General features: G+C 36.1%; 1 protein-coding gene and 1 long non-coding RNA gene across 51 annotated transcripts in view; one reads left to right on the forward strand and one right to left on the reverse strand.

Moving 5' to 3' along the window:
• Positions 1 to 17,448, forward strand: part of LOC127949395 (NACHT, LRR and PYD domains-containing protein 3) — a 185,264-nt gene that overhangs the window by 115,535 nt on the left and 52,281 nt on the right. For 27 of the 50 annotated variants that reach the window (XM_052546546.1, XM_052546540.1, XM_052546528.1 and 24 more), the window contains 2 exons: positions 6,935 to 7,108; positions 7,620 to 7,648. The exons of 14 other annotated variants lie outside the window; for them this stretch is intronic. In XM_052546546.1, the coding sequence (XP_052402506.1) occupies positions 6,935 to 7,108; positions 7,620 to 7,648 (203 nt within the window). Of the gene's footprint in view, positions 1 to 6,934; positions 7,109 to 7,619; positions 7,794 to 7,901; positions 8,930 to 17,448 lie in introns of those variants that run through there. 9 more of the 50 variants (XM_052546559.1, XM_052546558.1, XM_052546545.1 and 6 more) reach the window with 5 other exon arrangements.
• Positions 1 to 17,448, reverse strand: part of LOC127949577 (uncharacterized) — an 86,914-nt gene that overhangs the window by 55,606 nt on the left and 13,860 nt on the right. The window lies entirely within an intron of this gene.

A 17,448-nucleotide genomic window follows, 5' to 3' on the forward strand; every position in this document is an offset into this window, starting at 1 on the left:
AGGGGGTATCTCCTCGTACACCATTTATCATCCACATATATTTCACATTATTATTGTTTTTACTATATTTTTATCAAATAAATTCTGCCTTCTCTCAAAAAAATAATTACGCATGTATTATTTCAAATGTTCGACAACCAGTGTGTGTATAAAATAATGTAAGACCTTGGTTCGTCTTCAGAATACAGATAAAGATATTTTTCATGAAATCCGAGAGCTGATCCTCTGATAGTTTTCACGTGACGTCACACTCTTATAGAAACACACACCTGGAGGACAAAACAAGGCTCTGCTCCAATGACCACCAGTTATTATTACACAGTTAGCATTAATGTAGTAAACAGTGCACAGACACTATTTAACTGAACAGGGAAGACATCACTGAATTCAATGATGAACTGCCTTTAACTGTCATTTTGCATTATTGACACACTGTTTTCCTAATGAATCTTATTCAGTTGCTTTGACGCAATGTATTTAGTTTAAAGCGCTATATAAATTAAAGGCGACTTGACTTGACTTAAAACATGTATATTAAAAGTTGAAATTCAGTAAACACCTTATGTATATTTTGTACAGACAAGCAGATGAAGCTAGAATATAAACACAATGTGCAACATTAAATGTCACATTAAATGGTTTCCCATAGAAAACTTTTAGAAGGAAAACATTGAACCATTAAGAGGATTGTGTTCATATTCTGGCCTCGTCTGCTTGCGTATATAAACTATGCATCATTAATATAGAGAATATTACTGTTTTAAATATATTAGAGACACTTTAAGTGTTTTATGTTTTGTCGCACTGTTTAATAAATGAAATATTGCCGCAGGTGCTTAATATGGATTGCAACAATGTTGTTTTCGTCAACGATGATGATAACGAAATGATTTCGTTGATGTACCTTTTTTTCTGACGATAACACGACGATGACTACCTGTCGAAATGACGAGACGTTTTCGTTGACGAGACGAGACGGAACGAAAATGATTATACCGTTTTATACTGTTTTGAAGCGTTTCATATTATCATGGGTTTGCGCACTGACAGATTATTAAAAGCCTATATTTTTATACCTAGCCTACACAATACATTTAAAATTAGCATAATTTAATTGTATATTATTTGTGTGTAATGTAGGCTATATAAATACATACACTTCTTAGCTCTTGACATTCATATATAAATATAAAATTGTGATATTTGCTGTGGGGTGAGGGCTTCGATAACTCTCTCTTTTTTGACCATACATGTGTTTGCATCCCTGAATGCTTGTGTCACTTTAATTAGACAGGTTTGCATGATGTTTGTGTTTACAAATAATATGCATCTTGTTGTTGCACTGGCAGACAAGTTGAAGCACAAGTCGTAGAGCATAAGTATGTGTTCCTCAATAGCTTATATTTTGGGCACGTTGTTCATTGCACTTTACCAATTTCTCAAATAAAGCCACAATTGCCAAAGTAAGAATGTATTTATTCCTGGCTTTTTTGGAGTAAAACAGTGATTCCACTTCTACCACTTTATCTGTGTGTAATGTTGTAGTAGCTCAAAGTTTTTTGCTGTTTAAACTTTAAACCATTCCTTTATTACTGTGATTACTGGTGAAAATAGGCAATGTGCTGAAATTTTAGAAGAGCATCAATTCATGGAAAAATAACTTGAAATATGTGGATAAAAGGTTTCTGCCCAATGCGACCATGAAGTACAGCTTGGCAGCACTGCATCTCCATCAATGAGAAAGTCTAGTTTATTATGCAAAGCTTTTAAGGTTAACTGTTGTTTTATGAATTGCAACACTCGTTACAACCTGTCAAACCTAAGTCCATTTCCAATACTTTTTAACCTGAATTAATTTGTTAAAGACTACTTTTTTGTTTTTTTAATAAAATTGACTAAAACTTGACTAAAACTAAAAGGGCTGCCAAAAACAAGACTGGATTGCAAATAGGCAAAACTTGCATTTTGTTCACATACTTTTCGTTTTATTCTTTTGAGAGGTGACATGAATATTTGCAGCTGTGAAACAGATGGAAATTGACAGGTTTGTGCTGCATTTCTGTGGATGTTTTGTCCTCTGTGTCTTCGAGCCGGTCACGTGACTGAAAGCTATGAATAGATGTGGTGAAGACATCGTTAAAGTAGTCACGGCTTCAACCATAATTTACAAAGCTACAACAATATTTTTTTTGTGCAAAAATGAAACAAAAATAATGACTTGATTCAGCAGTTCTTCTTCTCTGTGTTATCTAGTCATGTTATGGACAGAACCACGTCACACGTGTGTTTTCTTCTGCTCCTGAACAAAGCAGTGTGCTCTACATCACACGCACGTGTCGTGTTACTGACCATAATGCACTTAGTGTGACGCAATAAAAGTTAAAAATAGTGTGTAAATTTTACCATCATTAGCGGTTAGGTTGAACTGCACATAGAGAAGCTACGGTGGCTGAAACAGGACAAAGATGTCATCCTTTGAGACAGCAGAGAATGAGCTTTCTTTACAAAGATTAACTAAGGAATTATATTTACTCTATCATTCAGTAAACCGATGTTACTGCAAATATTATTATTGTTACTTGTTCATCATTGTGTCAGTGTTTTATTGACAAGAACAGCACAGTGATGAAACACACTCTGTAGAGCAGTTTGTCTGTTTAGGCTCCTGTAGAAACATGCAGCGCAAAATATCAATTTCCTAAATTTAGGCCAACCGCGGTGAATGTAGATAGAAATTACTCATTCTAAGGTAATAAAAACATTCAAACGACAAAAACACACGCATTTATGACGAAATGCATGGTTTTGGTGAGTGATTTTGTAAACACAGCCTTAAATTAGTTATAAAGTCCAAAATAATCGTACAGAGTTAGGAGAAAACCGGATATGTGACAGATATGCATCATGCACGTCCGATTTTAAAGTGAAACTCCTGAAGTCTGAAATCACGGAAATGAGAGAGAGAAATCACTCAACTGTTCTAGTCACTGATTAACCTTTGTAGCTTGAATAAAAATTAATATATATGGTTTATGCATTTATAGTTTATGTGAAGACATAGAGAAATCGTCAGCAGTATTATCAAAAATGTGTCAAGTAATAAAGAGACTTAGTGAAGAGATCTCATTAAACATATATTTAAAATATACCATCTTTATGTTGTTTCTAAAAGGTTCAGTGTGAAACTATGACAATATATTAATAATCAGTTAGTCATGATGAACTACAGAAAACGTGTGATTAATTAGCTTTTTTTATTTTATTTACAGACAACACAAATGTTAACCTTTCATTGATGTTGCTGTTGCTGAATATGCATTTAAATTTAATTAATTATTTTATAGTCCCATAAAGAGAATGGGATGGCCCCCCCCCCTTGGCCCCCTTCAAATTTTCAATTCTATAATCCAGCCCTCAACTGAAACTCAGTGATAGACATCATATAAGTAGACGCCCTATTGGCCGCTGGGCGACGAGATTTGCGGCCGCCATCTTGAACCGGTCGTACTCCTAGTTTCGTTGCGTAGCAGCAGTTAAGATGTGCTGCATTGTCCTGTTCTTATCGGCGGACCATTGCAAGTACGGCTCGGGATTACTTTTCACAAGTAAGATTTAACATTACTATTATTACTACTATTGTTATTTGTGTTTGCGCACGTGATTTCAGGAAGTAATGTATATTAACCCTCTGATGGTCTTCGTTTCCTGTCCACACTCGTGTTTTTTGACAATAACATTTAATTTTGTAACAAGATAATAGTTTTTTTTTTTTTTACAAATGTAATTGTACTCTGTTTGTTAATGTTTTTACTCAACATTTGTGTAGTTTTGGAGGATTTATGATATCTTATAAATTTCCATAAATAAATAAATATTTATTTAAATAAGCTTTTTACAACAACAAAAAAACAGCATTTTATGTAAAATTCGCTTTATAAGAGACACAGATTTCTAACTTTCATTCATGGGGATAACATGGATAATTTTAAATGATTTAATGTAACAGTTATACCCATTTTTGGGAAAATGAAAAATTACTTTACCCACTAGATGGCTATAGAGCTCCACTATATGCTATTTGCAATTTGACTACCTGAAAGATATCTTTTCACACGTTGGATCCAGTTGGATTCATATCTAAATATTATAAAATCACAATTATAACAAAAATAAAATATTTTTAGTCAAATTTTAGTATTTTTTTTCTGAAAAAATCCCAGTTTTTCAATGTTACATTACAATGCATTGCAGGCAGTAAGCATGGTAAACTGCATGACTTCTGACGGGGTTGGAGCAGGTTTGTGTGTGTGTGCGTGCTAAATTGTTTTGTCTCATCCTGTCATCTCACTCTCTCTTCCTCTTTGGTGGTTCTGCATTTTGCATGATTTTCTTTTTTATAATTATAAGAGAGCAGTTGTTTTATAACCTCACAAGTGTGTGTGTGTGTGTGTGTGTGTGTGTGTGAGAGAGTGTGTGTGTGAGATGGAGAGAGAGAGAGAGGGAGGGAGAAGTGTGTGTGTGTGTGTGTGTGTGTGTGTGTGTGTGTGTTTGTTTGTGTTTGTGAGAGAGAGAGCGAGAGAGAACCAGAGAGAGTGTATATGTCACAAATTATAATAAATTGTTTCTTCAACTTATTAAAATATCTTATTTCACTGCAACTATCTGTTTGTGCTTCTTTATCATATTTATAGTGTGTGATTTATAAATATCCTACCTCACATATTTAGATTTTGGGTGTCTGGTCACTTATATATTATATCAGAATATAACATGTCACTGTATGCCTATTATGAATATTAAAATACGCTGAATCATGTGTCCTGTATCATAGCTGCATGAATGACCTTTGCAGCAAAAAACCTGCGTCAAAATCAGTGAGGTATTCAGTGAGATATGATTAATTTAATGCGCTAACAGCTCATTGCACCTGGCAAACAAGTTACACAGAGAGGAGCTGGCGACCGGTTCAAGATGGCGGCTCCACGGCTCGTTCGTGCCAATAGGGAGTAGCGTTCGATGGGGCGTCTACCTATATATGTCTATGTGATATATGTATGATATGGATTTAGCTATAACGTGGATACCATTATATACTCATGAATTCAGAATGTGCATTTATATAGTTCTGTTCAACATGGTACGCTTGGCAAATGTTCCCACAAATGACGATAAAGAGTCGAGGCTGAATGTTTTTGTCCTACAGAGGCATTAGTAATCAAACACAGAGCGTCGTAACAGACCAAACTAATAGAGCACAAATCCCCTGCTCCAGTGGTTCACAGACTGAGGGACAGTGTACAGTCAGCAGATTATTTTGAAAAATTAACCTCTGCAGGGTGATAAATACTACATTGTACAACTGTCCCGCTTATCATGCGGCCACTTTCCTGTAAAGTAAATAACTGAACGCAAAATATTAATTTGACATATTTTAATGACCTCCTCATGACTCGTGTGAGCGCTCTGTTATCAGTTGTAGCAGCTGTGCTTGTGTCAGTAACAGACACTAGATGGAGCGATTGAAGAATCAGAGTTATATTGAGTTAAATTACTCTGACAAAGAACCATTTCAAATATTCATAAGAGAATCGTGAAATAAAAAGTTTGCTCAAAAATATCAAGCAGCACAACCGTTTACAACATTGATAATAATCAGAAATTATTACTGAGCAGCAAATCCTCATATCAGAATGATTTCTGAAGATCATGTGACACTGAAGACTGTAGTAATGATGCTGAAATACAGCTTTCATCACAGGAATACAGCAGCCTATAAGTTAAAACAATCAAACAGATCATTTAAACTGACAATGCTTCACAATATTACAGTGTTTACTGTATTTTTAATAAGTAATGTAGCCTTGGAGGGCATAAGAGACTTTCAAAAAAAAAAAAAAAAAAACTTTTCAAAAAAAAAAAAAAAAGGGGTTGGGGGCCTTGAAAATATTTTTCCCGACAAAAGAGGGGCCCAGAAGAAAAAGTTTGGGAACCACTGGCCAGCTCAAACACACAATATTTAATTCATACAGTTCTACCTCATGTGGCACGTTTGCACTTTTTGAGAAAAACAATGGCACAATAATAAAATACTTTTTATCAGGTCTATGTCCAATCCCTCACTTTTTCTAGTTAAATAAGGTTAAAATATTTTACTGTAAAGAAAAATTATTATATCACAATATCGATATCAGCTAGACAGTGTAAAATATCGTGATATGAATTTTAGCTCATATCACCCAGCCCTAATATGTGTATATATATTCTTTATTTTTATTTACCATGCTGTCATACTCAACATATTTTATAGGACATTAATGTCGACACAATAAGGTTCAGAAAGAGCAGTAATTGTTTGTAATCTCTTTGCTTAAAGAAGTTTGTGACAGACTCAAATCATCACTGCTGCATATATTTGCATTTTTCCAATTGTCAAATATGTTAATGTTATTAATGTAGTGATTATTTTTGCGCGGTGTCAGATGTTATCATGTCTCTAATTAGATCGGTCACAAACATGATCTCTGCACGATCTAATGTGTAGTGTCTTATTCACTCACTGTCGTGCATTGTGTGCAGCACATTTCTTCTCCCTCTTCATGTTTCGTCCATTTCTCCACTGCTAATGAAACTCACAAGCCTCTTAAATCTCCTCATCCATACTCCTGACAATTTGGTCCTCAAGAGCTCTTTTAACGGTTAAGATGCAGCTGCGGTGATTTGGTCTGAAAGCAGGTGAAGTGAGAGAGACAGTAGACACACGACATACAAACATAAGCACACAATCACAACTCTTAGGATATGTGTACAGAAACCGACAAAATAATAATAATATCTCCTGAGATGTAACACACACAGATTCATCATTTAATATCATAGTCTGTGTTTGTGTGATTGTTTCTGCTGATCTGAGAGTGAAGAGTGTGTTGTTCTGCAGGTTGTGGAGTTGTGGCGTCACAGATGAAGGTTGTTCTGCTCTGAGTTCAGCTCTGAGATCAAACTCCTCACCGCTGAGAGAACTGAATCTGTCATGGAATAAAGTAGGAGATACAGGAGTGAAGCTGATCTCTGATGCACTGAAGGATCCTCACTGTAAACTGGAGACACTGGGGTAAGATCATATTCAGTATCAAGCTCCAGTGAAACAATTATGTAATTTAGGGTTATATTAGAATATAATTTATTTTCTATTAGATAAGAGAAAAAAACATCTCTGTGAGTTCATATAATGCAGATGGATATTAACCTCAGAGTTTATGTTTCAAAGAAAATGCAAAACAAACACAGCTATAATCCAAAAAGACCCCAGTTGATAAATCAGTGTTTTCTAAACCAAAACCATAGTTGTAAGAAAATTATTAATATTTTTAACTTCAAATTAGTGCTTCATAGCTTTAAGAATAATATGCACGTTACATTTCATTAAATAGGCTCACAGAGATTCAGTGTTTCTAATTATATTCATTTGTGTTAATGTTAGCAACTGAAAACGTTTTTTTCAAAAGCAGATTAATTGGCAACACTGCTTGAACAAAACTATAGTCTGAATGTGTAATACACGTGTGTGTGTGTGATCTGTTTGTTTCTGCTGATCTGAGAGTGAAGAGTGTGTTGTTCTGCAGGTTGATTCATTGTGGCATCACAGATGAAGGTTGTGCTGCTCTGAGTTCAGCTCTGAGATCAAACTCCTCACAGCTGAGAAAACTGAGTCTGTCATGGAATAATCTAGGACAGTCAAGTGTGAAGCTGCTCTCTGCTTTAAAAGACGATCCACGTTACAAACTGAAGACACTGAAGTAAGTAATAATATATCACATAATGATGTCATTTAATCTCAATCTCAGTGCAGATGTGTGTCAGCAGTAATGCCCCATAATGCATCTCTTACTGTGTGTTTTATTTAGTATTAATAGGTGGTAAATGATGGAGAATATGGATCAGGACAGACACATTGAATCCAACAGATTCATCAGAACTGAAGTCAGTGATCAAGCGCTGATGTGTGTGAGTTACAGGAGTTTACAGAGACACTGTAAACAAGACACATCTTAAAATGTGTAAAGGGTCTGCTTTTATTTTTATCTGCTCAAAATAAAAACTCAAAGTTGCAGAAAAACAGGGCGCTCTTTCTGATGCCTCCAATCTATGATTTTATTTTTTATCTGGAGCACATCACAAAAATGAACAAACAAATAAAAGATAACACTTTCCATTGCTTCACACATGAGCTCTCCAGCAGATCCTGAACAGTGAGGAAGATCTCAGATTTACCTCACAACAAGACTGTGACTGTGATTGTGAATGAGGGACACGATCCAGCAGAGGATTTCTCATGAGGAAATCATTTAGTCATAATTACATTAACATTAGTTACCATGTTAAAAATATAGATAATCATGTACATGTTTTACTAGATGTGCTATTTCAGACCTTTCATTGCCATTTAGACATTATCACCGACAGCAGAGGATTTGTGATATTCAGAATGAAATATGTTGTGTTTGATTATATAGACAACTTTTCAGTACATCTAAATATCACAAAACAAGTATATTTACTCTGTATGTTATGATAAAATCTAAATTGTAAATGCTTTATAATGAGATGTACATATACCTTGTTACAAACACTCACAGTATCCAAAAGTCTTGTGATAAACATGTTTAGTATGTTTCATGGCCTGAGTTTAAAAACGAATTACTAACCAAATATTGTATTTTTATGAACCAATATTATTGTAACACAATTTGTTCTGAATAAAGTGTAATGAGACTGTAATCATTAATAATAATATCTCCATCACCTAAAACACAACCTGAGGGTTAAGATCTGATATGCTTAAAACACTCTTTATGATATTTCTGATGATTATATTGTATATGAATGTAAATTTTTTGTACATATAATTTATTAAACTCTTCCTCCACGTGAAGTTGAGCTGAGATTTATTTGTGGGTGAATCCTGGATGATGATGTTTTTAATGTCTCTGTCAAAATGTCATGCACATGTTTTATCACTGAAGTTAATTTATGACACATCTGTCATCCTCTCATCATAACTGTCTTCAGGAAAGGGGTTTATGAAAATCCAATGGTTATGATTGTGAACGTTCAAACTCATTTTATTTAAACTCAGCGTTATTAATTTCACATGTAATGTGTGTCTCAGTGATATTGTCTGATCTCGTAATCAGGGTCCATGAGGCACCATCATTATTTAAATCACTTTTATTACTTTCTGTGTAAATTAGGCTCATTGAGTCAGTGATATAGGCTCGCTGGCCACAAACTGGGCACTTTAACAATTGTAAAACTGTTTGAATGAATTAAACAGAGATTAATGCATTAATAATTGAACATATGACAGAAAAGGGGTATTATTTACAGTACCCAGCGAAAATAGGCAAATAGTTTGTTTAGCCAGGAAAACCAGGAAAAAACATGTTTTAGGTTCAAAAGACACTGATGGCAGTAATAGTTTAAATTGTCAAACGAAAATAGAAACAGATTCTCAGATGACAGTCACTTCTGGGTTTTCTTGGACACATCGATGTGATCGTCACACCTTTCTTCCTGACACTCGATCATCATCACGCTCTGACATCCACACATCCGCCTGTGGATTGAGTTTAATATAGTTTTAAGTGGATTCATCTCAGATTTATTCATCTTAATGCACATTAATGACTTCTGAATTACTCTGTAGTGATAGAAGACGCTGTTTTAAGGATTAAAAGGTACGTTATTGACTATTGTGTTCTTCTGCTTGGTGTTTATGACAGTGTTTAATGTTTCTCTAGTTATATTCCTTTTTACTTTCATAAAAAGACTAAACACAACTCATTTTTTTGTGTAATCATGTACGTTTATCAAATCTGTTTGGCATCTGTCGACTTGATTCTTACATCTGTTCATATATTTAAATATATCAGGATGCTTTGTTACTCAAGTCTGCTGGATTTGACATTATTTATTGATTCAGATTAAATCATTAAAGTTTCTAAACGGACTGTCAGGCATCAGATTTAACAGCTGTATGTCTCTTGTCTGTCACATGTGTAAGTCTTTGTATCCTCAGTCATGATCTCTGATTTCCCAGCATGCAGTGCACAGCCTCCTCTCCTCAGGACCCCACACAGGCGAGCAGTGACCGGGCCGAACTTACTGCTAAAGACACGTCCTCTATAGACAGCAGCTCTGATCTGGGCCGCCCCAGAGCGCTGACCTTTGACCTGCTGAACATGTTGATCTGCTTCAAACAGATGGCCATCTTCCTGGAGCCGGTCACAGACTCGCTGGAGGTGCTGCGGTCCCTGCTCAGATGAGAGACGTCCCGTAATAATCACTGCCTGTACTTCAGGAGACTGTGTCATGTGACTCTGACGAGGAGACTTTGTGTTTGCTCTAAACGTGTCTCTGAGTTATTGATGCTGCTGCATGTCTCCAGTATTCAGCTCTTTGTGTTTTCAGGTGGAGGACGCTGCTGTGCTTCCTGCTGAGCTGCGTTCTGCTCAACATCCTCTTCCTCACTCAGACTGAAGTGTGTGCATGTATTCTGTACAGGTGTGATGTAATGCAGTAAGTGTCTCCTGGGTCAAATGTCCTCAGACGTGGGGCTCTCTCTGCTCCGACTGTGCTAGGGTACCTACTGTTTTGTTTCCGATCTTCATCTTGTTCATAATGCTTTTACATTTAAACTCATATAATGTTGTTTCACTAATCTTTTTTCCCAGAGAAACTGAAGTAACTGTTTTCAGTTTTTGTAAATAAAAATAAATAAATAAATTATTTAAAAAAGGCATTTTTTAATCAATTGCTGCTATGCTGAACCAAAACATTTATAAAGAAGTCATTCCTTGACAATTTATTGTTATTTAGCGCATTGAATCATTCATAATGATGACAACAATGGAGAGAATCATCAGGAAACATTTTTCTTTACAGAAAAGAGGATAATGGTACAAGAGGAATACCAAATCATTGTTTTAAGCATGAAACTGTAGCAGAAGAAACACAGAAATTCAAAAACAATAGACTTGTGACAAAGCCCCTCATTCACTCAGACTTTCACTTTTAGCTTTCATTTTGTCATGTGTATATTTTCTCTTTATTTTTTGCTAGAAAAAGAGCAGGTGAAAAACCAAGTAAGTGTTTCAGAGCTGGCAAAAGAGATAAAAAGAGTGACAATATTTAAACAATTCGTTTAAATATTATATGATATAGGCAAAATAAGTTATTGGTAAAAAGAAAGGAAGTAAAGGAAAGAAAGCTGTGAAATGATGGACAGACAAATGCAGTGCCATCTGAAGATCAGAAGGTCTTTTTCTTGATAATCTCATTAATTATAAGAGAGCACAAGCAGTTATTATATATGTTATAAGAGCATGTAAAATAGATTACTGGAGAGAATTATGTGATAATATTGGAGGAAAACAGAAGCTGGTGACATACAAATAGAAAAATATAACTGCATACCAATATTAATAAGTGAAGAAAAGCCAGTAACAACTGATACTGCAAAAGGCTAAACCTTTGTTAAAGTGTTTTGCAGTAATTACAATATTTCTGATGAAATGAGAAGATGCAGAGAACTTTTATTAAAAGAGGGGTTGTGTTCTGCAAAGTGATGCGTGGTACTAAACTCTAAGAATGAGACTGTACAGAATATACATGGATCATAATTATAGTAAGGAAACTAAAATGTTTGCAGATGGATGGAAAGACCCTGATTCAGGAAATACAGCAGCTTCAGTGCATTCCTCAGTTTAAAACTAGAATTGCTAAAAGGACAAGTAACCATTGATCAGTTTACTCAGCAGAGATTGTTCTGATGACTCTTCAGTGGATGGAGGAAATTCAGCCGTGAAGATCAGTCACTGGCTCAGATCATATTCTGTTTGAACAGGTTTATTTGTGGTAAGCCTACATCTAGACAGTACGTCTTATACTATAAATATTGTTCGGAAATCACCAACATAGATTAAGTATATCATTCTCATGGTTACCGGCACATGGAGGAAAATGTAGACGATGAACAAACGGCCAAGAAAATAAACTAAAATACACCAACAGAGATATAATATCTAGTAATATCTAGTCTTTGTGTTGACACTTAATCATTCACGTTTTAATACCTACAAACATTTATTGCAAAAATGTTCTTTACCAGAGATGGTGGAACATAAATAAAGACTTTATTTTCTACATTTTTACTTTCGTCTTTTCACATAAATAGAATGTTTAATACGCCAATAAATGAGACCTACGTCATTTTTCATTGCACCATTTTTGTGTCTTCCTTACAAAAGAACACAAACATGCACATTGTTAAACACAAATGCACAAATACAGATCCCCTCCTCTCTCGGGTTTACTCCAGTCCAGTAGGGGGCAGAAACGCACCCTTCAGGGGGTTTGACAACTTGACAGGTGCCGTTAACAAAGTGAAAGTAAAATACATCGGGCTGTCTTATGCAAGAGGAAACATCTTAACACGAATATCAAAGTGTTGAGTTTCCTTCATTTAGATTTTCTCGATGGATCCTCAAAGAAATCGACATTATGAAGACCACACATCTTTAGATGCATTTCCTGAGTGAGTGTTACAGATACATCGTAAACGAAGAAACGTAATAACTTATATTTAAATTTTGTGCTTTTCTTCCTGGAGCTGTATCCCATCCCGACGTGTTTTAGACAGTTGTGTTTTGCTAATTATAATTGATGTATTATAAATGTTATTTATACACAATTTTAAAGGTTTCAAGTAGACATGAATTTGCGTTCAGAAGCCCTCTTCCGCATGTTGTTGTGCTCTGACGATCTAAAAAATGATTGACAGCTTCCTCTTCTAGATTCATCAGCACAATATAAACTCTTGTCAGGAAGGAAAACTGACTGTAAATAATGTGGTGTGTTGTGATGTTTGCTAGTTTAGGCCATTGTTTTATTTTTAGTCTTGGGTTATTGATATTGATTTTATCGAGGCTGTTTGAATGTACCACAATGTTATTCATCCTCATGGCTAAAATTTGGTCTTTTGGTTGAAGAGTTAAGTTGGCAAAATAAAGTTGGTAAAGATTTTCATGCACAAATTATACAATTCTGTGATTTCCTCAGAATGAATTAAGGTAGAATCATTTAAAATAGTTTATATTAATACAAATATTCAGTAAATTAACAAGCTGTCATTATAACAGTCAGCAGCAGACTTGGTGATTTTATTTGGGGCCCTTAGCAAATTCCAGGTATCATCTGCAGTAGCCTATGTGTTCTTTTAATTTTGTTCTTTGGTTAAATTTTATTTACCACTTCACATTACAGTATCTAAAGGATTCAGTTATTAGTTAGTAAACCTGATGTTGTTCTAAAGATGTATTACTATGTCTGGGCAGTTGTGGCCAAATGTGAGGGCCCCTGGGGCCTTAAGCGACTACTTATTGGTTAAAGGGTAAGTTCACCCAAATATTAAAATTATGTCATTAATAACTCACCCTCATGTCATTCCTAATCTGTAGGACCTCTGTTCATCTTCAGAACACAGTTTAAGATATTTTGGATTTAGTCCGAGAGCTTTCTGTCCCTCCATTGAAGCTGTGTGTACGGTATACTGTCCATGTCCAGAAAGGTAAGAAAAACATCATCAAAGTAGTCCATGTGACATCAGAGGGGCAGTTAGAATTTGTTGAAGCATCGAAAATACATTTTGGTCCAAAAATTCACGAACCAATCACTCGATGTAACGTCATGGTTACATATGTAACCCTCGTTCCCTAAAGGAGGGAATGGAGACGTTATGACTGATGAATGGGATCTCGCCCGAGAGTGCAATCACCCTGGTCCCACACCACATAACAGTCAATCACAAAATTAATGCAATATTCAATTCAGCTCCAGATAATACGTTATTTTCTGATTTCTGCCCAACCCCCTCTTTTTTTCTCTCTGAGACAGACAGACTTAGCTCATTCACTTCAAAATAGTGATCGGAAGTTCGATTCTTTTCCGCAAACCGGTTCTTTCGGACGATTCGATTCAATAAACTGGTTGAAAAAAACGGTTCAGCGGTTCTTTTACGCTCGACATAATGACGTCATTGGTGATGACGTAATGGCGTCACGTCTATCAAACATTCAAATATATAATGTCAGTAATCATAACTTCAGTTAGTTAAAAACCTCATAATCATGAAAAGTTTACAATTAAGTTTTGCAACAACACCTAAATACAGTAACAGCAATAATGTGCATATGAGGATTTAAGTCTTGAAGATATAAAGTAAATAAATTAGGTGTCATCAGCGCAGAAACCATGATCCACTTACTGTACATAATCCATTGCGATGTATTTGTTATTAAATGAATTTACGTTTCACCAGATTGCCCTTCATTCAAGCCCTCGAAATACCCGCGCTCATAACATTAGCACAGAATCGGAACAAGAACGAGAATCGCTCTAACCGGCACCTGCTGCAGGTCAGTATCATCAGCTCCTCGGTTCTCGAATCGGATGCGTCAGAATGAAACAGTTTTCGGTTCAGTGTACTGATGATCTGAAAACCGATGCAACCGGTTCTTGACTCGAGAACAAGAATCGCTCTAACCAGCACGTGCAGCAGTTCAGTATCATCAGCTGCTCTACTCGTGTTCATGTTCTGTTTACTACAAACTCAATTTGTGAATGTGTCATCATTAACTATGAATACAGTACAGATATTTCATAAATCATCCCTTATTCCAATTAAACATAGAGTCTTTAGAGTCTTACTTATTGTCCAACTTCCCTGAAAACCCCTTTTGGCCTATACATTATCTACAATATACAGATAAGAAACATTCATCTTAAAAAAAAAAAAAAAAAAAGCAAAATAAAATATAGGTATTTTATCACACTTTCCGATGTTTAACAAAATACTTAAAAAATTACATGCTTGCGCAGTATCATCAGTTCAACAGAAATGGTTCTCAGTTCAGTGTACTGGTGATCCAGAAAACCGATACAACCGGTTCTTGACTCGAGAACGAGAACTGCTCCAGCAGTGGGCATGTTCATTTGTCATCTGGCTCGGCTCGGTGTTCATCTTCAGTTCTCTCTTCACAGCAGTTCAGTCAGTGTACTGTTTGAGTAAATTAATTACTCCGGGATATTGGTTTATTTTAACTCACAGGGAGTGTAAGTCACATTAGAAAAGTTAACAGCTTAAGTCATTTGTGGATTAATGCGTATTGGATACCCGATCCGTTTCAAACGATTCAGTTCAATTTGGTGAACTGGTTCAACCGGTTCACTAAGAAGAATCGGACATCACTACTTTGAAACCTTTGAGGTAAACGGACGTGCTGAATTATAAAGCAATAAATGACATTAACAGCCAATTCATTTTATTAGAACTGTTAGTGAACTCAATTACCACACTATAGTATCCTAATAAAATACAACATGTACAGATTTCTTGTTCCGAAAGGACAAAAGAAAACCATTTCAGCTCACCAAGATACAGTTGCGGCAATGATGTCGGAGAAATGGATGAGTCGAGTTCATCAGCAGCTTCCGATGGTGTCAAAAGCACAAACACACCCACTCAAAAATGCAGCAATTCTGTCCAGAATGATTTAAACTGGCCGAATCCTTACCAGCCGGTTCTGAAATCATACCCCCAAACTCTTTTTGGAGGGAGAGAGAGATGTTTTTCGGCCGCTTGGTATCAGTCATGGCCATGGCTTGAATATTCTGTAGATCGCAATGCATGCTTTTGTTTTCCATGTCGAGTGTTCGGTGTTGCTTTCTCTGAAAATGACACGTTCGTTTCCACAGGTTTTCGAAACTGGAAAGCAGCATTAGATCGTGACCGTGGTCTTCAAAAACATGCGTTCAGCCAAGCTCATTTACAAGCCTCGACCTCATGGACAGAGTTTTGCCTGCGATTGGTGTCAGGGGAGACCGTAGCATGTTTGCTCGGCCGACAACAGATAGAAAAGAATCGCTATTACATAAAAAGCATGGCAGGTGTTGTGAAGTTTTTAGCAGTCAATGAGCTTCCACTACATGGGGATTGTGAAACGTGACAGTGAGGAAGATTGCATAGCTGCTGGCCTTTTTGCTAAGTTGTTTAAATACACGTTGGAAAAAGATAAATACCTGGCTGACACTACATCAGGTATCCCACAAAATGCAAAGTACACTTACAAAACAATCCAGAATGAAGTGATTGAAATTTTGGCATCCATGGTTTAAAAAAAAATAAAACAGAAATATGACACTGCTGATTAGGCTGCATTCTGTTTGAAAAGTGATGGCACAAGGGATTGGTGCAACACTGAGAATTTGTCCATTATAATTTGTTTTGTATGCAATGGTGTGCCAGAGGAACATCTGATTGGTTTGTTAGAACTTCAGCAGCTTGATGCAGATTACACTAATGAAATATTACAACACTTGTCTGAATCAGGATACAGCACTGATAATATAATGAGCCAGTGTTATGATGGAGCATCAGTGATGAGTGGGGTACGAGGTGGTGTTCAGGCTTTATTACAACAAAGGTTGGGCAAGCATATCCCCTACATCCACTGCTATAACCACCAGCTTTACCTCACTGTCATACATGAAGTGAACCTTTTGCTAAAAGATTCTTTGACTTGTCAGGCTCCCTGCACTCTTTTTTCAGGCACCATTTTGTTTCTCAGAGATACAATTACTTGTATCTCAAAAGATTGTTGGAAATGTTGTTACAAAATGTGTGGTGGATAATGAGGAAGTCATTCTTGACATTCTTTTTAAGGTTTCCAGTGATGATAATGCATCAGTTGACCTTGCAAAAGAATCAGCTCTCTCAGCTGAAGCGATGCCATTTTTTTTTAATTGGCAAATTTCTGATACATCTTAAAACCAGCTAATGCAATCCTACAGTCTCAACATGTTGATTTGTGCAGTGCAGCTGAAGTTGTGCAGGGATGTCTTGGTGCACTGAAAAATCTCAGAGAAAATGACATTAAATTTCAGCAGTACTGCGCTGACATGTCTACTGTTGAGCCCTCACCAAAACATCTAAGGACTGTGAATCCCTCCTATGGTGACTCAGTCATTTTTTCACCTTTAGGGCAATAAGGGCAGTCAGGTTCTGAATGTGCCACTGCAGCTCTAAGACGACAGATGGTAAACATACTAGATACAGCTGTATCAGAGATCAGAACAGGTTTTCCACAAAGAATTTACAGCTGATGCAAGCCCTCTCAAATCCAACAAATTCTTGACATCCAGTTGCTTGAACCTCTTGCAGGGGTTGCAAAAACTGAACTCCAGAATGAAATTCTTGTTGCCAGACCAATGCTGTCCAAAAAACTTCCATCTGATGCTGAATTTTCTGCTGTTTGCAAACTCTTGCAGGAATACAAAGATGCATTTGCAGGTCTTCATAAATTGTATGTATCTGCTATGGTCATGGTTGTCTCT

This window comes from Carassius gibelio, chromosome B1, assembly GCF_023724105.1.
Source record: "Carassius gibelio isolate Cgi1373 ecotype wild population from Czech Republic chromosome B1, carGib1.2-hapl.c, whole genome shotgun sequence".
Taxonomy (NCBI): Eukaryota; Metazoa; Chordata; class Actinopteri; order Cypriniformes; family Cyprinidae; genus Carassius; species Carassius gibelio.